Here is a 21,963-nt window from a genome sequence, read left to right on the forward strand (position 1 = left end):
TAAGGGGGTGTCTTTATCAGGTGCGTATCAGGGTCCAGCCTACAAAACGAGAGAGTCAGCGGTGGTGGAGCAGCAGATGCGAGAGGCACACAGTAGGGGTAAGACGCGCCGCGATAATTAGCCACCGCGGATATACTCACAGGGAATAAAGCGAATGATAAGGATTTGAAGGAGGACAAGAAGTCGGAAGGAATCCCGCGGTGTCGCACGAGGCAAAAGGGATTAAGTTATCGGCGTCCCTAACCTTTCCTCACTCACTCACTCACTCACTCCATCCTGGAAGCCGTCATGGGGTTAGACCGGCGGCGGAGAGCATCGCTGGCTCTCACCTTGAACTTCCTCGCCTTGTTCCTGGCCGTGTCGGCGCTCACCACCAGCTACTGGTGCGAGGGGACGCGTAAAGCGGTGAAGCCCTTCTGCACCGGGCCGTTCACTACCAGACAGAGCTTCTGCATCAGGTTCAACAGCTCCAACATTAACGACACGCGCCTCGTGCAGTACATCTGGGAGACGGGCGAGGACAAGTACGTGATGAGGAAGTTCCACACGGGAATCTGGTTCTCCTGCGAGCAAAACAGCAACATGACCGGTACGTTTGGCACAAGGGGGCTGGCGTTTGGACCAGTGCGCACGGGCTTTTGCGCGCTGGAGTGGTGCGTCACGATGATCCAGTGACCCATATAAGTGCTGCTTCTAGCCAGTTTGGTGCTAAAAAGTGATTTCAGTCCAGTAATGTAGGTGTAGAGCTGCTGTTATCAGGATCTAACAGGTATAATGTGCAAATGTATGCCTGCATAACTACGTGGTAATATCAAAGATACGCATTTTATTTTAAACTTTAACGTTTTCTTCTAACCGAATAATCACACATGCGTTTGCAGTTGAAATTGTGATCAGGCATGACATTAATATAGAATAAAGAAACGAAATTATCCTTAAATATGCATTGTTTACCAGCATGGTGATTTTTTTTCTATCCCCATACTGAAAGGTTATTTCTGCCTAAGAATGACTTGAAAACATTCATGAGCCCGCCCACTCCCTCCCGCCTGCCGAAATAGATTTTTATTTGACTGAAATCTCTTTTTGGCACCACACCTTTCCACCCAAAGGCAATAAAGTACGCAATCCCTCTTTAACAGCATATATTTTGGGATTAATCTGATAAATGAATTTGAAAGTTTTTATTTATAGTAGCCTATCACCTGAAAAACAATCTGACATGACATGTTAACACCTGGTCTATCACCTGGTCTATGGAACATAAGAACAGGGTTCTGTGGCGATCTGGAGGGTATTAGGTGCAGGATTTGAATGGCAAAGTTTTGGTAAAGTGACGACGAAGAAGAGGATGAGGATGCAGCCGGTCCATAGCATGTCTGAAAACAAAAACCCCAAGACGTGTTATTAAAATGTATCGTTTTTATCTGAAAACTATTCAAAAACCCAAAGACAGTTCAATTTCATGATTTGAGAAACTGGAAGCAGAGATTTCTGTAGTTTTTTTTTATTTAAAAAAAAAAGGAGAAAAAGTCTCAAATGTATCAAAGTAGTTGCTGATTAAACTTTTACTAAATGATGAATCACAGGTCTGTTTTCATGTCACAGAAAAACATTGACTTGTTACAAAATATTTGTTGTGCCCACTTCTCTTACCTAGAGCGTTGACTCTGTGTGAAAGCTGTTCCACTGATTAATGAGCTAGTTCTGGATGAGCCAGCGGGGAGCTGCATGCTCCCCCAACTGTGGATCTAAGAATGTGTGGCTACAGTAGCCGTGTCTGTCTCCGCAAGCATTCGCTCTGTTGTTGGCAGGGAAATTCGGCCAACACACTGTAAGAGACTGTGACATGCTGGAGGGAAGTGGCAGGGCTTACTGCACAGTGCACGCACACACACACACACACACACACACACACACACAAAGAAAAAGGAAATCCCTTCATATTGAATCAAATTGTAAACCACAGCTCTGTCTCACAAAGACAAACATCTATCTGTGACTCCCTTTATCAACCTTTAAAATTGATGAAAAACACAGTCCCAGTCTCCCTTCCCAGCACATTGCATTATTGTTATTGAATATACTGAGTGTCAATTAAATATCTCATGTATCTTTTCCAGGTGAAATTTGCAGAAGTTTCCTTAATGTTGCACCTTCAAATGAAAGAGGTAAGCATATATGTTTGAGCAAATATTATCACTGACAATCATTCAAAATCCATTACAAATCCAGCAGCATGTTGGAATGTGGAAACACAATTCAAAGCTACAGTGCGTAACTTCTGTTGCCCCAATGAGGAATTCTGAGTAACTACAACAACACTGTCGGCGCATCTACATGAGGTAAGATTTCGGGGATTGAGCACGGATTTTATACCTTCTGCTGAACGTCCAGGTTTTTTTTTGTTAGCAGTAGAATCAACAACTGACACATTTCGCTGGATTTTTCTGCGCCAGTGTCAGGGGGTGACACCAGTTTGTAAACACTGCCTTACTGAGAAATACAGAGAGAGTTTTGTGGCGCTGATAGGCTTAGTAATCTTTGTGTCAACTTGTTTGGCGATGGCTTGAATGTTACCGACATTCATTTCTATGAAAAAGTGACGCACTATAGCTTAAACAGCAAATGTTTCATCATTCAATCATGTGATAACTTTTAGTGTGCTGCTCGAAGCCTTTGTATGAGTCCTCTCTCATCGTGAGGGCATGCTTTTCCCATCACTCAGGGCTAATCTGCTTAAAGGGCTGGGGTGACTAGATTGACTTAAGTGGATATTTTACGAAAGGAATTTGAGATCTTTTGTCACTGTGATGAAATATGGCGAATCCCAGTTGTTGGGGCATCTGCTCATCTGCTCATCTTCAGAGAGCCGCGTGTTTTTCTCCTTTTCATCTCTAAGCCTGCGTTTGAATTTGAAGCGGCGTTGGCAGGGCTTACTGTTGGCTACTTGGAAAGAAAGCATATGATAAGCATAAGAGGCATATGAGCTGGTAATATCCCCGGCCTCAAACAAACTCTAAGTCAACAACATAACTACGAGGCTAACTCATTCACATAAGAACTATTTTGGCAAAATCAGTGCTTGTTTGTTAGGCGACACCTCACAGTGGATAGAAGGTGCAGTCAGCAATTCTGGAGAACGCTTGTTGTCAAAATCACTTTTTGTCAAAATCCGTGAATATCTCTTCACGATCTGCTAACTGTACTTACTTTGTTTGCACTAAAAATGAATCCAGTGTTAATACACAGCTATAGGCTCTGTGATCAGGCATTTGCTAGCTACGGTGGCCCTCACATAACCTCATACCAGTTTACAGAGCCTAGGCTGTGTATTAACACCCGAAAAAATTCTACAGAATCGCTGACCTTTAACTGATCAGTTGTACTTGTTTGGTAATAAATAAGTTGGAGTTTCAACAAATCACTTTCCACAATGTATCTTGTCCTAATAATCTGTTCCCTCAGCCCCTTCCTAGCGTGCTGAGCTGTTTCCTGTTTGAAAGGCATCTCTAGTTTATCTGAATCAATGAATAGCGAGTGACAAATGCATCTGCCCAAAAGTAATTTTCATTCGACATGGACACTGCAGTAGAGGCTGATTAAAGAAGTACTGTTATAGTTTGAAAGTTATTTATTTAAGTCATTTTACAACATGCTAAATTTTAACTGAGCCCATCTCATTCACACTTTCGCCGTTTTCTGGGCAGTGTTGTTCTTTTCCCAACTCCACACACACACTAGGTGTGGATTCATCCACAGCTGAAAATAGTACCAAACAAATGGACTATTACGTCTAGTTTCAATAATGTTTGCTAAAAACTAAAGTGCACATTTGTTCCAGGAATTTATAGAAACTTATTTTTTCTTTTGTTTAAGGAAAGAATGTATTTGTTTGGTGTTTAAGGGTTAAGGTTACATCTTCAGTATAACCAAACCAATGGGCTTGGAGGTTAGAGTCACATACTGGCTTTTCATGGGATTAATTGACAAAAAAAAAACTTTAAAACTACACCATCTTTATATTTCAGTCCCGTCTGCCAACCTCAGCAGGGCTCGGCTCTATTCCCAAATATATTGCTAATAAAATCAGAAATGCCAGCAGCTATTCATATAGACATCTGGAACCAGGCTAGTCCTCATAGAACATTTAGACATTGGCCCTGATTTATAAAGATCTCCAGACTTTGAAATGACTGTTTGGGTTCCAGCCTATTAAGAACTGTTCAGTGTTCCGTTATTACTCAACCCCATTGGCTTTACTTTCACTCGAAAGCATCCGTCTCTTTCGCTGCAGTTCCATTTGCATGCCGCTCGGCCACACGCTGACGTGATTCAAATATTAGATCAAGGCAAAATGAGAGGAATAAAACCTCCCACGACACGCACCTAATTGCGGTCAGTTTTAAGACTTTAAATGTCCCTTAATACCATTTTCCTTAATCCTCTACCCGACACATTTAATTAAAGAAACCCTTTTTTTTACCGAGTGTGGAATCTAATTCGGAGCAGGTGTAAGACAAGAGACTGTTTTAGCTGAGGGATGGTACTCTATTCATTATTCATCCAGGGATATTTTGGGGGTAAAAAGGACATATAACTTTAGTCCATGCTTGCCATTAATTAACCACATAATAACTCCCATGCCCTTGAGTGATGCATGCAATTACACCACAGCTTATACATTTACGGCCTTTTTTAAATCTGGTGATATTTTGTGTCCTGCCACGCACACACAGCAGCCAGAGCTCAAGGTAGTTGTGTGCGTCTCCAGGCGGATGATATATCCTTCCTCTTGACTGAAGGTTAATGATATGGGTGAAGGGGTCAACGCTCCAGTTTCCTCCTTCTCCATCCCATCCCTGATTGTCCTCTCCCTGCGCCCTTGCTTACTCCATATCCCTTTTCTCAACCCCCCACCACTTACCCATCTCAATTCTAAGCGCTGCACTTTATTCCATCACTCCCTCTACCGTATACTATTTACCACCCAACCCCCACAAGATGATTTTTTACCTTCTTTTTCTTCTGCTCTGTAATTGCTTTGCCAGGCTATATGTCTCCATAGGTGTGCGATCACTGAAGGCTTACGTCATGCAGTTGTGCCGACAGTGTTGTTGTCATTACTCAGAATTCCACATTGGGGCGACAGAAGTTACAAACTATAGCTTTAAACGTTTTTTTCTTAAAGCCATTTTAACAACATGCTATATGTCAGCCGGGCCGAATCTCATCCACACTTGTCGCCATTTTCTAGATAGTGTTCCTATTAACATTTTGAAGACTCCACACACACTAGATTTGGAGTCATCCGCAGCTGAAAATAGTTTCCAACAAATGCACTATTACATCCCGTTTGAATAATGTTTGCCAAAAGCTACAGTGACCATTTGTTTCAGGAATGTATTGAGCCTAACAATATATTTGTATAGTGTTTTTGTAAAGATGTTTATCTTAAGTATAGGAACCAATGGGCTTGGAGGTTAGCACAATACTCCGTACTTCTTCTTTGCTCTTCCTTTGCCATAACTGTCTGTCTTGTCTCCATAGGTGTGCTGTGGCTGTGCATTGTGGCGGAGTGCCTGTATATCCTTCTGCTGGCCACTGGGGGCATCCTCATGTCCCTCGAGGTGTGCCACATTGGCAATGTCATCGACGGCCTCAAGCTCAACGCCTTCGCCGCCATATTCACCGTGCTCTCAGGTGAGTAGCGTCCCAGTCCACTTAAAGGTGGAGTCAACGATTCTGGGGAACGCTTGTTGTCAAAATCCCTTGTTGTCAAAATCAGTGAATATCTCTTTTTGACAACAAGCCTTCTCCAGAAATCAACCAGTGGAGAGCACAGAATCTCTTACGGGCAGAGGTTGCAGCCCCCTGCATGCTGACAGCCCCCAGATATTATTGTAAATATTGGGTTTGGCTGACTTAAAGCTGGGGTATGTGATTTCTGATTGGTCAAAGTTAACATGAGCTGTACACTTTGACCAATCAGAGCGAGGCACATATTCTCTGTTCTTATTGGCTATTGGGAATGTCCATTCACTTTGGCACACCTTTGTTGGTGTAGACTAGAGCATGTCAGGGAAGGACCAAAGGGGGGGGGGACCAAAGAGAACAAGTGGAGCGGTTGAGGTATTTGGATTCGAATCTCTATCCCAACTGCAATTTTCTCCCCAAATCCTCAACCCCAGAGCTTTAAATGACAAACACAGACACACACACACACACACACACACACACACACACACACACACACCTAAACACACTGTAGGAGAGCCACCTAAACACACACACACACACACACACACACACACACACACACACACACAAACACACAAACACACACCTCTAATGTCTAATGTGACCTTAGGGCCAATACAGTTTGTGGAAATGTCCCATCATAGGCTGATATTTTACCATGGTGCTCTTATTGTAGAAGAAAAGCTCAGTTTGTGCCCTCCGGTATCACCAGAGGGGCATATAGCTGCTCAAATGATGCCAATATATGACTTTATGGCAAGTGTGAAAGTCCCACTGGTTTGAATAAAGCTTTAGAAAAGGGCACTTGAAATGAGCTGGTTACAGATTAACAACCTCAGCTACATATCTGCTCCACGTCTCTTTTAATGGGCGAAAATATACATTTTAAGATACTGCAGCTATCAGAATATTTTTCCATGTTTTTAAATAGTTGTTGGATGTTTGTGGGAAGAGTGTGTCAAGGCATCAGCGCTTCAGCAGCCGACTGACATTCGTGAGCCAACTTTTCCTATGTCGAACTTCAATGGTGTGGAGAATGTCATGGCTAACGTCATTTAGCCCTGGATGTGTGCACACCCTATAGCCCAGCTGATGGTAACTGTTAATTTATTAGCCCTTATTTCAGTGGATGAAATATTTACTTCAAACTGGATGAAGAATTTTGGGGCGTCATCGCAAGAAAAATAATGTTATATTTAACGAAGTACTTAAAGTAGCTATGAGGAACTTTGAGTGTCTGTTGATTCTGGCAGAACCTTTGCATAAAAGCGGTAGTTTTTTAAGACACTGGAACCCAATGCATTTATTTAGGAAGCGAGTAAATACGTACATGGAGAGAGACCACAGATGTGCGCGATGAGGTAATGTATTTGAGTGTGTTTCTAATATTAATAATGGTATTATGGTATAATGGTGAAGATGATAAAACTTTGATTTAGTATCGTTCATGAAACACAGCCTGCCATAACTCGTCCCGGGAATAATCCGACCCGTGCAAAGGCATTAATGATAACTACTGTATATAAAAATGCCGTTGTTTTCGCTGACGGTCTCGTTTGCTCTTCCATGTCATTTATGATCATCAGCAGAGAAATGAGACTCTCTAATTAACATTTAAAAGTTCCTCGTAGGACGTTAAAGTAAAAAGAAAACCCAATGGATATATAGTGATTTCTTGCAAAAATTTGTTTTTTTAAAGCAGTTGAGTTCCTAGTTCAGTTTCCATTCTGGCGTGTGGCCTATCACATGGGCCGGGCCAGAGGCTCAGCCTATCCGCCCCAGAGAAGACTCCCAGCCAGTTTGCAGACCTCTCTCTCTCTCTCTCTCTCTCTCTCTCTCTCTCAATGGAGGACTTAACCATGACCTTCTCTCTAATCCACTCTGTGAAAATGATCCTGAGACCAGCGCACTCCGGGCAGTGAATCAGCAGTGAAAGATACTCCGCTCCACACCAATGACTCGCAGCATTTCTCCAACTTGACAGGTCCCGCTCGGGAAGCGTCGAAAAAAGTGCCCCAGGCTGAATAATTTTACAAGCTTGGGTCCACACTTTGAACATTTTGGCTCTAAAACGTATCTCTATTTCATGAGAGTTTCGATAAGACTGCCCTGTTTGACTCTGTAATAGCCTGAACCTCTTGCATGAGTCAGTGTCGTGGTGTGAAGACAACGGGCTGATCCCTCGTGCATTTGTCAAACTGACGCCCAAACAGATACAACGATACACCTGGCTGTCTGTGGAATAGTGACACACCTTTGTTAGGGCTATGGGACAAAGAACAAAACAGCTCCATAGCACTAAGCTCCACAGGGAACCTTTGAACGAATGTATTCTGTTGAATTGTTTTACATGATATTCTGACCAAAAGTCATAATGGACATAACTAACTTTTTGGTTTAGGTAAGGTTAGTAAGTTAGTCCATGTTTAAAGAGTCACTGTCATACTCCTGGAACTTTCTGGAGTATTTTCCTTGGTAAAGCATCCAGCACTAGATCGATAAAGGAATGCCCCTGGTAAACAAAGCAAAGCTCAGATAATCTAGTGGGCTAACACTTCTGACTGTTTTGGCAAACTCTTTTCAGAAACATGGGATATTTTAACCTTGCTGGGCCTGAGGCTACACATTGATCAGCTCAGAGTTACAGACAGGATTCCCCTGGTCTGACTTGATGCTTTGATTTAAGAGTGGGTACAGATCCAGCTAAATCCCCTTTAATCCTGTCGGCTATTGTAGTGTTGAGAAGGCTGCGCACTAACTGGTTTAATATCCTTCACACTTTTCTATTAGTTTGAGCCTCTTTTGTTGCACGTGAGATATTCATAACTTTGTTCGTTTTTTCGGTTGATTAGAAATGACACTTTTTCTATATCAGAAAAAGACAAAATAGTGACAAAGTACAAGTACAAACCATATTGAGAGTGACTAACACTGGGCAAATGAGTTAACACAAATGTGTTAAAGTCCAATTTAACGTTAATGTCTGTTTAACATCATGTCATTTAGCAGCTGAATCAGCCAATCAGGAACTATTCATGAGGTCATTTTTATGCATATTCACAGACAGTTAAGTGTAACTATAGAGGACACTGGCTTAATAGGATATTATCAAGAACTGTAGGTTATCATTACCCTTTGCTATTCTTAACACTCCCTCACCAGTTATTTTCTTCACATCTAGGAAACCAAATTTGTAATGTGGTCTTACTTGACTTATTTAGTTTTAGATCAGTTATTTTGTCTCTAACATGTCCAAACATTCAACATAAGAATACATTAAAAGATGCTAAAACGTTTGGTACATTTGAAGGTGACTTCCAAGCAGGAAGATAACTCTCTTAGGGTAAATTAGGATGAGTTATATTTTTTATATAGTGATTTGATATATTCATGTGTAAGAAAAATATCGATTGGTGCACACCTTTAATATAGTTTTTCAGAAAGGGTAATTCATCTCCTTAGAATGAGGGCTACACTACACAAAGGCAGCAAGGGGAAATGTATGCAGGGTAGGTCCCACTTGCCAGAATATCTGGAAATCTTGCCAGGTTCTTAACCAGCTAGTCCAAATTTCTTTAAAGGTTACATATTATGCTCATTGCTCGCTAACTACTATAAAGTGTTTTCATGATATAGTTTCCTATATATATATATATATATATATATATATATATATATATATATATATATATATATATATATATATATATATATTTCTTACAGTGCCATTGCTGAATCTTCTCTTTTCAGCACCTATCTGAAATACTCCATTTTAGAGCCTGTCTCTTTAAGCCCCGCCTTCCACAAAACCCAGTCTGCTCTTTTTTCGTGGAGAAAAATCTAACTGGGGTTTTTAAATACCTGTTTTCAGAAAGGCAGAGGTGGTGAAAAAGAAAGAGGGTTGTTTTTTTCTCATACTTTGGCAGTCTCAAGCATAGATAGTACATAAAATGGATGTAGCATCCGGGCTGATCTCAGTTATTTCAACTGCATCCAATTGCCCTGGCCTATGCGCGTCACTATGGGCCGGTTTCACAGACAGGGCCTAGATTAAGCCAGGAGTAGGCCTTAATGTGGACTAGTTAAACTGGGACGTTTAAGTCACGTTCATGGATATGGCTTAAAGGTCACATATTATGCTAAATGCACTTTTTAAATGTGTTCTAACATATCCATGGGTCCACGGTGTGACTAGAGACTGCCAAAATATAAAAAAAATAACAATCTCTCCTTTTCTCACTCTCCCCCTTTCTGAAACCCCCACCCTCCCCCCAATATACTCCAGTCAGAATTCTCGCCGACTATAACATCGCAGTCGGCACAGCCACATCCCCATATTTTATTTATATGTCCACGCTTCCCCCCCCCCCCCCCCACATTAGTAACCAGAAACTTCCACCGTGCAGTAGTCTATGATAAGACGTGGGAGAGCCCGGCAGAGAGGTGGGAGGGGCCAGCCAGATCGCAGGCTGCAGACACCAATATAGGTCATCCGGAGACCAGAGGAACATCAGGGTATAGAGGCTTGCTACAATAAATGATCTGAACGGGTTTTTCAGCAAACATTTAAAAAAATAACTACTTAGACCATATAAAATTGACAGCAAAGTGCATACTATGTGAGCTTTAAGTTTGGGTTAGTTAGTCTGAGACTATGAAGTCCTGGAGTAAGGTAAGTAAGGGGCCACTCACACTAGGGCCGCGGCCCCGTGCCCGAGCTCATTTGCATACTAAAGTCTAGAACGTTTGGCTAGTGTGACCACGCCATCCGTATTCCAGAACGGGACAGCCCCTTGGCCACGGCACACTTGGGAGAGGTGTGCCGTGGCCAAAGTACAGATGCTAATGAGATGACACGCGCACAAGCAAGCGCACAGGCAGCGTTCCTGACGTGAATTTATTAAGGATGCATAGTCCGTTAACGTCCGCTGCCTTACTAGTCGGCACCAGAATTGCCCACCACTTGGACTTGTAGCTACATAAAATGTGTGAGAATACGTGTGTGTAGGCCTAGGTGTGGGCTAATAAAAGAGGGAGAGAGCTAAATAGGTGAGCGCAGAAAGCAAAGCAAAAAGGTTTTCGTGTTTACTCACGTTCGCCAGATAATTTTTTTCTTTTTCCTCCCGTCAGCTGTCATAATACTGCCTTTACGCATGGAGGTGGAGACGAACCCAAAACAACACACAGCGGGACTCCGCGGCCCGGTGATAAGGAAACAGTAGCCTACACTAAGGTTTAACAACAAACTTTATAAAGACACTTAAAAAAACGATCTCTGCCCATACAAAAAGTTCTGACTTGGATTACTTGATGGAGCGATCGATGTGTATAAAACCATCCGGTACGTATGGTCTGATGAAGGGCCGTTATATTAATATTAAACAGCGTGCTGCACAAATATGAGACTGTCCACCGCGACCTATTACGTCAAGGCTACATTTAAAAAAACAATAGCTTAAGGATTCTCGTTGCTCTAATGTGGAAGTGGAATATTTGATGCAAATTTGGCCGGATGAAAATATTCACAAACAGTCCTATAGCCTACAAGTAGACTACGCTCCAAATCCTAAACACGCACGGTGACGTAGGCAAGGTGCAATCGTGCCCAGGCCACGAGCAGTGTAAGCACAGGCCAGCAGGGGAGTGGGGAAATCATGCTGGAGCACGGAACAGGCAAATTTGCCTAGTGTGAGTGCGCCCTTAAGTAAGCCTGATTGTTAACACCTGGCCATGAGCACATGCTGCTGGTCCAACGGTGATCATAAAAACCCGGAGTGGAGCAGAAACACCAATGCTTGTGAGAAAAAACAATGGCAGAGGCTAAAAAAATCCCGTCAATAAACTTGAATGAATTTGAAAAAATCTCTTAAAAAAATTGTTTGAAACCATCCGGTTTTTGAATCTAAAAGCCATACTGCTGGGACTGAGCAAATAAATAGTTGGGCCGCAATTTGAAACAAATTCAATACTAATGAAAATGTTACTAAAACAACAATACACCAACTTCAGGTTATCTTCATTATTATCGGTATTTCACATCTTTCTCATTTATAATTTTGACATTATATTTTAATGATATCTGCACTGATAGACTCTGTAGAAAAACCTGAATCCCGCTTTAAAGAAGAGCTTGCCAAAACCTTTCAACAAAGGACAAAAAAGATGACATTGCATGAAAGTTAGCCTGAGAATTCCATGAACAGAAAATGCAATATCTGAAGGAAGTATGACATGAAAATGAAAATTCTACAGGTGGAATTGGACATGAAGTTGGAAGAGAGAGCTATGATTCAAACAAGATACAGTACTGAGACAATTGTGATTACTAATCACAGTGAAGATATAAGTAGAACATAAAAGGTGTTCATGTTGTGTTTTGTCATTTTGTTATTCATGTGTGCCAGTATTTTAAATCACAACAACCACATTTGAAAACAGAATTGTTTTAGACACTAATTTTATTATGCTGAATACATCTTCTATTTAAATGCATCCATCTAATAAGCTCAAGCAAAGTTGTTATTTCCAGTGCATTTTCCATATTGAAAGCGGTCTCGAAATGTAAGTTCATCAAATAAATGTTTTGGATAAGGCCTATCCACAAGTACTCTTCTGGCTGGCCTCTGCAGTGGGAGTTGGTCTTCATTTAAATATTCCAAATAGTCCATGCTCTCTCACAAACACCACTAAACTGAAGTTAAACCTGGCTCTTTGGAGGATTAATTTAAACTCAAATTTAGACCTAGAGTAGCTCTAGTCGTCCGTCTTGCAATTGGCTTTGTTTAATCCAGAATAGCTTTAATCTAGGACTATTTTAAACTGAGTCTGTGCAAGTAGTTTTGAATTAATCCAGCTCAAACAGGCATTTTAGTCTCGGACTAGGCTCAAGCCTTGTCTGTGAAACCGGCCCTATAAGATTTTGACTTCCATACGCCCATCTAGCCGACGTATACCTCCGAGGTGAAGTGAGGGTCAGCGGATAGCTGTCACTCAAGAGGCCCCTGATTATTCATACATTTTAACCTCCAATAGAATAAAAACTAGCCTGGTACAAAAAAAGTTGCCCCCTCAGTGTTGTCATATAGATATGACCTAAACATACAGACTATAATGTTTTTTTGCAGGCCTTAAATAGGTTTAATAATGCTATGAAAATGGCCTATTTAACATAGGAGTCAATGAGAAATTGCTCTGTTTTGAAACCTGCCCTTAGTGGCCACTCAGTGAACTGCATTTGTTGTCACTTCCGCATTGGATGCTGGTAGAATTTGCTGTGGTTGGGGCTTGGTCTGTAGTCACACTAGGGACCCATATTAATGTTGAAAAAACATGAAACAGTGCATTTTGCATAATAGGCGACCTTTAAGAAATCCTCCTCATCCCAACATTATTGGACAAGAAAACATCAGCAGGATATCAAGCCCCAACCTCAGCGATTTTTACCAGCATCCAATAAGGAAGTGACCATAACTGTAGTAACCAGGGGCCTCATTTATAAACGTGGCGTACGCCCAGAAGAGGGCGCACGCCAATTTCTAAGCAAATATTGGGATTTATAAAAAACAAACTTGACGGGAAGATGTGCGGTCCTCCATGCAAACTCTGACCCATGCGTACGCACAGAAAGTGGAGAAAGGCGAAACGGCGACTCCGTCGGCACATGTATGAAGTGCGAGAACGAATGTGTTTGTGTAAAATTAATCCAGATAGGCCTATTATAAGCCATGCAGTCTATCATATATTGGGAGTTCCTTTGCAAAACGGATGAAGCCATTCTTACAACTAATGAACAAATGCCTCCACGGATTTTTCCATGGAGTGATACCAACAAAAATAAAACGAATTAGGATCTTAAATAGCCTACAAACGGAGATATGAGTGCAAATCAAAACAAAACAGCAACGTTCGAATAAGCTCTGCAGTTATTAAAGAATAACCTATCTGCATGTTGTGGAATTAATTCTGATAATATTGAGGTGGAATACAGCCTATTACTTTCACACTGACGCTGTTCTCGATGCCTCAGTCAGGCAGACAGGAGTGCACCTTTTCATACACTAATGATAAGCCTACTGTACTGTGATTTTTTTCACGGCTTTTAGTCCGTTTTATCTATGTGTTTTTCTTTGTGTTTAAGCACGTCGCAATTGTGTTTTGAAAGGGACTGTGAAGTTTATTATTAACCTTCCGCCGTCACTGCCCCGGGATGAATTCTCCAAATCTGTATCTCATGTGGGGGTCTCAGTGCCCCCAGCTCGTGCACAAACACTGTTGTGTGAGGATATGCACTTGTTTGCGTCCACTTTTATGTCGGATCACTTATTTTTATTTCGGCCACAGCGTTCACAGAGATCGCCACAGGCTGCACTCTGACGCCTTTACGCTCACACTGCCACCAAACTATATTTTCCCTGTTCGCCACTTCTCCATCGGGTACTTCGGGGTGACCGCAGTGATCCACACCGTGTGGAGTCTATTTTTCCATTTCCCTTTCAGTCGGCGATTGCCACTACCGCCTTCATGCACTCAGTAAATTATATTAATTCGGGCGTGTCAATGACTATGTATGGGTAAATATGGGCGTTACATGAAGCCCGCAAAGGCTGCGCCACATTTAGAGTTGATTGTGATTTATAAAGGGAAACAGGCGTAGGACGTGAGTGCGCACTGTTTTATAAATCCGAATATTTTTGTTCGCACGTACATCCTACATTTCTTCCGTACGCCAGCTTCCACGTGAATCCCACGCAAAGCTTTATAAATGAGGCCCCAGGAAGTGATCTCTTGCTGCTGGAGCCTCTCAAAACTCAAGCTCCAGTGAGTTATGTTTCACTGTCTTTTGGCCCTGGACGTTTTGCCCCGTTCGAACTCTCACTCTGAACCTGCCAACCCCGTCTGAATGTGTTATGATTCAATTATAAGTGACTCGCTGTCTGCAGAAGTGAGCTGTTTGCATTTAGGCAAAGAGAGGTGAGTTAGTAAGTTAGTTCCGGGGGGTGTAGATTTTTTATCCTTTGACAAGAAAAAATAATTCTCATTTTGACATGTCTTTGTAGCATCTTTCCCAGCCTATTATTGGCTTAAAGACTTTTATGTTTATTGTGCTTTTAAAGCTAAAGCCTCCCCCCCCCCCCATGAGGAATTCTGAGTAATTACAACTGCGCCAGTGTCGGGGGTGGGGGTAAGTTTGTAAATGCTGTCATAGAAATACAGAGAGAGTTTTGTGGAGCTGATAGGCTAAATCGACTTTGTGTCAACTCGTTTGGTGATGGCTGGAAAATAATTGACAATATTACGCACTATTGCTTTAACGAAGGCATCTAAAGGTCGTTTCTGTTTGTAATGGGGTGAAAAGATTGCGAGAGCATATGTTAATGAGGTCCAGGGGAACAATATAAATGACATGAGTAACTTTTATTATAGCCATCAATCAACTCTGGGATGTGATGAGAATATATGAAGAGGAAGTGTGTGTGAGAATGACAGAAAAAAATGATTCTGTAAGAAAGACAAAGAGGTCACTATTGTTTGTTGAGAATCCATTTCCAGTATGGAAGACTCTGAAAAAAGCTTAATTTGAATTCCCGCCCTGTACATATTGGGGCCATTGCAGTGGATGGTGAAGTATTGCCATGCTAACCAGCAACTGTATGCAATCATAACTAGTGTAAGGCTAAACCAAGATTAAGGCAGGGAGGGAGGTAAAAGAGAAAAAAAAAATTCTAGCAATAGGTTTTGCAAATATGTTCTGTGAATTTGCAATAAAAACTATTTTTTCACAAAAAAGATAATGTAGCCGTTGGGGCCACATTTTTACGTGAGTTGCAGAGTTGTAGCATGGTTGATTTGCGATGAATTTCTAAAGGTCATCCAAGGTGGTTGCTGTAGCGCCGCCACCATCAGGTATATTGGCATACAAATCGGACTGACTAAGTTTTGCACAGGACTGGATTTGTGTGCCATGTTTGGTGAGTTTTCACACACGGGAACACACGGGATTTCTTATAGTAGAAGAATACTGGCAAGAACAATAGGTGCCTTGCAGTTTTGCTTCTCGGCCCCTAATAAAGCATCCGTTTCCAACTTGTTTTGCCTGTGTTCCCTTTTAGACCCTATACACTTTACAAAATGGTGTTGTTGGATGGTGCTGTCAGACGTGTCACGATAGTGTCATAAATTTAGGAGCGAATTTTCACCATCAACATGATTGCTGCCGTGGCCCGTGACCCATATCTGCAATCCAACCAATCAGAATCCGGCATGGATGTATGTAGGCTACACAGGTTTAAAGTGACACTGCAAGCACCATCTTTTATTACACAGTAAAACGTAACTTCCGCCATCGGAAATGTATCAGTCCATACGTGCCGTTTTCCAGACTGAGACAAATATGTGGGCTGGGTCTAATTACACGAGGGAATTCAATCAAATCCTTGAACAGGACATGTGATTGGATTGCTTAAAGTGGCTGGGCAGAGAAAAATACAGCCCGACAAGGAGCTGTAAAAAAGACACAGAGCTGACCAGGCTGACATCCAGTTAAACACCTCAGACCCATAGCCCTATAGCTACCTCCAGCTAACACAGTGTTATGCAATGGGAGGGGTTAGCAAGCCACATTTGATTTTGATAAAAGTGTGTAGGCATATATGCCCCGAATTCTAGATGAGTTATCTGCACAAATTGAGAATATAGTAACAGTGCTTGTGAGTGACAGCGTATATGAGATATAATAAAATAACATGCAAACGAAAACAAATGGGGAAAAATAATGACATACAGCATTATATATGCATAGGAAAAAGAAGCATAGAGCAAAATATATAAGATAATAACAATGGTTAAAAAAAAGGATAAAAATCAACAGTCTGCAGATAACATTGCCTCACCCTTTAGGTCAGAGTAGACAAAATAGTAGGTTGACAGAAAAAGAGGCACTAGGATAAAATCCGATGTTATTCCAGGGTAGCTGGAAAAGTAATTTTATTTGCATGAGTGAAAAAAAGTCCCCCACATTTTAACAGATTATTTTGGAAGAGCCTTTTGATCCAATCCATAAAGTGTGAGATGGCGCTATTAGTGATTTCCATTTTATTCATATTAAACATCTAGCCAATAATGTTCGCAAAGCTATCAGCTCTGCTTGTACTGTAGGTTAAGACAACCGAGGGATGCTAAAGAGAACAGCAATGTTAACTGAAAATGCCATGCAAAAATCTGAATTGTAGAACAGAATAGAAAAAAATAACAAAATAGGCAGGGAATGTTTTATGTACGGTTTTTGCATATACATAATCCGAAAACCTGGCTGGTATTCGTTAAAGGATTCTGTCAATCATGGTTAACCTTAGTGCCCTCCAGTGGTTGAGGCCTTCTAAACCACCTCCATCATGTTAACGAGGCTGAACGCCGTATTGTAAAGGGGAACGTCACGTCACGTTCTTGTGCTTGTTAAGTGCTTAGCCACTAAAAACAAACCACCTAGATTGACACGTATTGACTTCATGTAAAATAATATGACCTTGTGCGAGCCGAAACACGCATATATTTCCAGATGACAGTAAAAGAACGTGCCGAGACTCAGATCTCTCATTTGTGCCTCTTATCCCGAACACAAAGCCGCCTTCCAATCTGCATTACATTATGGTAATATGGCACTGGGATCTCTTTAGGAATAAAACATGAGCACTGATAGGGATGAAAATGGGGAATTTGTTAGGTGTTTGGTGTTGAATCTGCGCTGGGTGCACTCTTGTTCTGCCCAGGGATTTGAGGGGGGTTTATGTGGTAATCGGATTGGTAGGCTATACACATGCTGTTTTTTTTTTTTTTGGTTTTCTTTATTCCTTCTCTGTTTTATTCGAGGCATTGAGAAGTCCAGCATGAGGAGAGCCAGAGCCTGAGCGTTCCAGCTGAGAAAATCTGTCACATAGCTTAGGGAAATACACACACACACACACACACACACACACACACACACACACACACACACACACACACATACACACACACACACACACACACATACACACACACACACACAGAAGAGAGGAAGGGTGCTTGAGAAAAGGACCATCAGTAGCACTGGTAAGAATGATGGAAGATAAAAATGCACAGGCAGGACCAGTTTCAGCTCTCTGAAAATAACCCAATCCACTCAAGCTTTGGATTTTTCCACATACAAAGTGTGTGTGCATCAGGAACTATGATACTTCAACTATAAAGATTCTGAAGGAAGGTGTATTTTATTTAGCTTTCTAAAATCAAAAACACTAAGAAAAAAATTGAAAGAAGTGAGCTGAACAGTGTGTGTATCTGCTCTAATGTTAGCTATAAACTCGGGTTAACTATAATATACAGTAGAATTCTAGCGTTAATTTCCAAAACCCATGGCCATATCATTTGCTCAATACATTAGAGGTTATGTAAGAAACAGTCTCTGCATGGAAATAAACACACAACAAACAATAGCATAGGTTTAGCCCACCAAGGAAAAACTGATTTCATGCAAGGCCTTTGTGGAATACCTTAAACACTAATGCAAGAGCAATCAAGCAACCTCTGTAATGGATCTCAAGGTTGCTAGAGGTTTCATTTAGCTTTAGAATTAGCCCCTTAGCATTATGTAATTTAAAGCCACTACGAGTAACATGGCACGTTGGCGTCCCCTTTGGACAAAAGCGGTAGTATTTTTATGACGCCCAAAGCTGTTTTCTAGCTTGTGCCAGGTGTGCGAGTGTGAACTGAGAAGGGCGCAATATAGTGCATGTCCGTGTGTTGAAAGTGTGAGGACTCTTTTTGGCTCCGTGAGAGTGGTTTTGACACTGCATCAACTAATGCCAGTCAGTGCTACACACACCTGATTGCAATGAGTTGATGCAGCAGCGTCACCTAACTACTCTCTCTCACGGAGCTGAAAGATTACGTGTCCTCACAGAAAGCGAATGAACGAGAGACGGCAGTTAGTATGGATCACGATGAGGTAATGTGTTTGTGTTGTTGATGTAAATAATGACTATTTCAGATAATGGTTATCTGATGATGGTGAAGCAAAGCAAACTTTGTGTTAGTACCAACCGCTCATTCATTTAGGAGTAAACACTGCAGTCTAGTTTCGCTCTCGTGAAATTGTATACATGTTGCTTGGCAACGCCCTCGTCCCGCCCGTAGCCTATATCACTCTCCCTTTTAGCTTTTCTTCATTGCATTCTCTTTTTTTTCTTTGATGGTTCAGCCCCGTTATCAGTCATTATGACGACAAATAACTGTCTCAAACAAGGCTCCCGCTCCCCTTTCCTCACCTGGAGGGATAAGCTTCTCAAATCGCGTTGCTGCGCCACACTGAAATCTGCGACCAATACGGATATGTGACCATAGAGCCTGCACGAGCGAACCGAAAATCGGACTGGGTGTGCGACCAGACCAAAAGCAGTAATAAAAACTATATAAAAACGTCTTTCTTTGCACTGATGGTCTCGTTTTCTGTTAAAGGTCATTTATGATTATGAGAGGAAACATGAGGCTGTTTAAAAGATATTTAAATGTTACTCGTAGCCGCTTTAAGTTAAGTCTCTATTTGTCAATTAACACATAGCCGTCATTTGCACGTGTTCACAGGGTTCTGGTTCCCAGCTGGATTTATTTGTTTTTGACGCCTGCCTACTACAGCTGGTCAAATCTGCTAGCGACAGTCGTTGGCTACTGTGCTTTTGTCTACCTCTTTCTGAAATCAATGTACTATTGTTGTCAAATGACACCACATGATAACAGAACACTTGGTATGCATAGTAACAGCATCTACAGCGGGGGACGTGGCTAAGCTACAGGTCAACTCCATCTCGCTCTCTTTTTTTGTCTTTTTATCACAGGAACAAATACACTTGGAGATTGGATAATTACCATTTTATGTCCCTCATTACCTTCCATTCTGCCCTATTTATAAGTAACAGAGGAGGAGGCCTGTACACCATGCATGAATAAGTCATTTATCTTCACTGTTGCGTAGCTATTTATCCTGATTGTGTAAGAATGTCCTGAACAACCAAAGAAACGCAAAACTGTGTTTTATGTGCTGTCAGCACCAGGTGTCTCCCTCAACAAGCCTCGGACTCAGCTGTATATTAACTTGACTCACGTTGTAAGCAGCAGTGACGGGAGAAGCACTCAATTTAAGTAACCATATCAAGACCAAACTATAAAAGCAATCCATTACAGGAGAAAACATTTTTTTTCTTTTTTGAAACATAGGATATAACAAAACTGAAAATGCAACAGTTAATTGAAGCCACCTGATCACCCTGCTGACAACTTGTGACAAACGTGGAAGTCACTTACTAGAACGTGATCAGGTCACAAGCAATGACATGTTTTAAGAGTAAAAACTTTTTAAATGTATATTCATTATGAAATGTAGTGGTTTAGAGATGTAAAGTAACATTAAAATGGAAATACTCAGGTAAAGCACAAGCACCTCAAAATCTTTCTGAAGTATTATACTTTGTATAGGCTACATAGTTACTTTCCTTAATTGGCAGTGAGTGAGCTTACAGTTGGTGCTTTTTATGAGCAAAATATTACGCAAAAGAAAGGATGATGTCTGAACATCTTTCACAAATGGGATTTAAGGGAAATGTGATATTTGGGGGATTTAAATCTGTGGATTAGTTTGTTCATTTCTCACATGAAAACCCCAGACAGTAGGTTTACTGTGCTGTTTTCAGCCTAGCACAATATAACACTGCCACCAAGTGGTGCCTGAAGACAAGTGCAATGGTTTGTTCTACAGGAAAATGACAGAAAGGCATAACAGAAGTTTTTTTTGTTGTTTTTCTTACCTGTGGTCCCCTCTCTGTGTGGCAGGTCTGTTGGGCATGGTGGCCCACATGATGTTCACCACAGCCTTCCAGCTCACAGTCAGTCTGGGCCCAGAAGATTGGAAACCTCAGACATGGGACTACAGCTGGTCGTACATGTGAGTTCACGCACACACAGCATTTAGCAAACTTCAGAGACATAGAGGAAGGGTCTGTGGTATTTCTACATTTCATTTCTACACGTTGCTTTGTAAGTTGAGCTTTGTAACACAATTATTCGAATAACTCTATAATAAAATTAGACAAGTCTTAAGGGAGATTATAAGGAATGTTGTTTCCAATTCCAAACAGGTTGATGCTACCTGGATATTTATACAGTATATAAAAATAGTCATTGAGTCACAATTTCCAGCTGATATCTTCAAATTGTCTCAGCCCATAGTGTATTTATTAACAACGTCAATGAGTTTGATATTGGATGTTCTACAAAAACAGGCATGTCATTTTATTTATTTATTAACTTTTCTTATGATCAAACCAGCCCATTATCATCATCTGATTGACAAGGGCTCCAACTGTTTTATCTCCTTCCTTCAGTTTGGCGTGGAGCTCCTTCACGGCGTGCATGGCGTCCTCTGTCACCACCATCAACCGCTACACCAAAACCATCCTGGAGTTCAAGCACAAGCGCAGGAACATTGAGAAGAACCTGAAGATCAAGCAGAAGCTGCTGGAGCTGGACTCCCCGGAGCAGGTGTGGGACATGTACATCAGCTCGGTGCCCAGCACTGCCGAGGAACTGCTAGATCTATCTTCCAACGGCCGCAAGCTCTCCAACACCTCCATCTTCCTGGACCTCAACGACCTGCCCGACCCCCACGGAGAGGAGTACTGCTAGGGGAGCTGCGTGGAGCATTTTCAAACATCGGCAGGTCATTGTCACGTTCAAGATGGTACACTAATATAATTCCTGTAAACAAAATGAGACCATGGCTGAGAACTCTGGTGCTCCGTTACCCTGTGCAACAAGCTGACGAGCACATACATATACTTTACGTGTTAGCAAACGTCTAGCAGATAGCGTGGCGATTCTGACCACCTGATAAATGTTCAATATTCACTTTACTCTTAGCTCTGTTTTGGTCTCCACAAACCCCTGAGAATTATACCTTGGTCTTTAGCTTGCTGAATGTTTCACTATATTTCACCAGCTAGTTTCTAATTCTCTTTGTCTGTTGTTAGGTGCTGGGCAGGTAGCATACAAACAGCCGATTAAAGCAGTGAGACTGAACCGAACATTAAAGTGGCAGGGCCATTAAACCTGCTGGAACATTGTGTAGAGTTAAGAGGAAATGCTGAGTCATATGCCCTGCCACCATTTAAAGTTTCG

General features: G+C 41.6%; 1 protein-coding gene across 1 annotated transcript; it reads left to right on the plus strand.

The window, feature by feature from the left end:
• Positions 1 to 288: 288 nt before the first annotated feature.
• Positions 289 to 21,471, plus strand: gsg1l2b (gsg1-like 2b; the record flags this gene model as incomplete). The annotated part of the gene is made up of 5 exons (XM_080049109.1): positions 289 to 589; positions 2,124 to 2,171; positions 5,551 to 5,703; positions 20,620 to 20,731; positions 21,171 to 21,471. 5 exons carry the CDS (start codon positions 289 to 291, stop codon positions 21,469 to 21,471), a joined length of 915 nt encoding a protein of 304 aa, XP_079905235.1.
• Positions 21,472 to 21,963: the final 492 nt, after the last annotated feature.

Source organism: Ammodytes marinus (genome assembly GCF_949987685.1).
Source record: "Ammodytes marinus genome assembly, chromosome: 20".
NCBI lineage: Eukaryota > Metazoa > Chordata > Actinopteri > Uranoscopiformes > Ammodytidae > Ammodytes > Ammodytes marinus.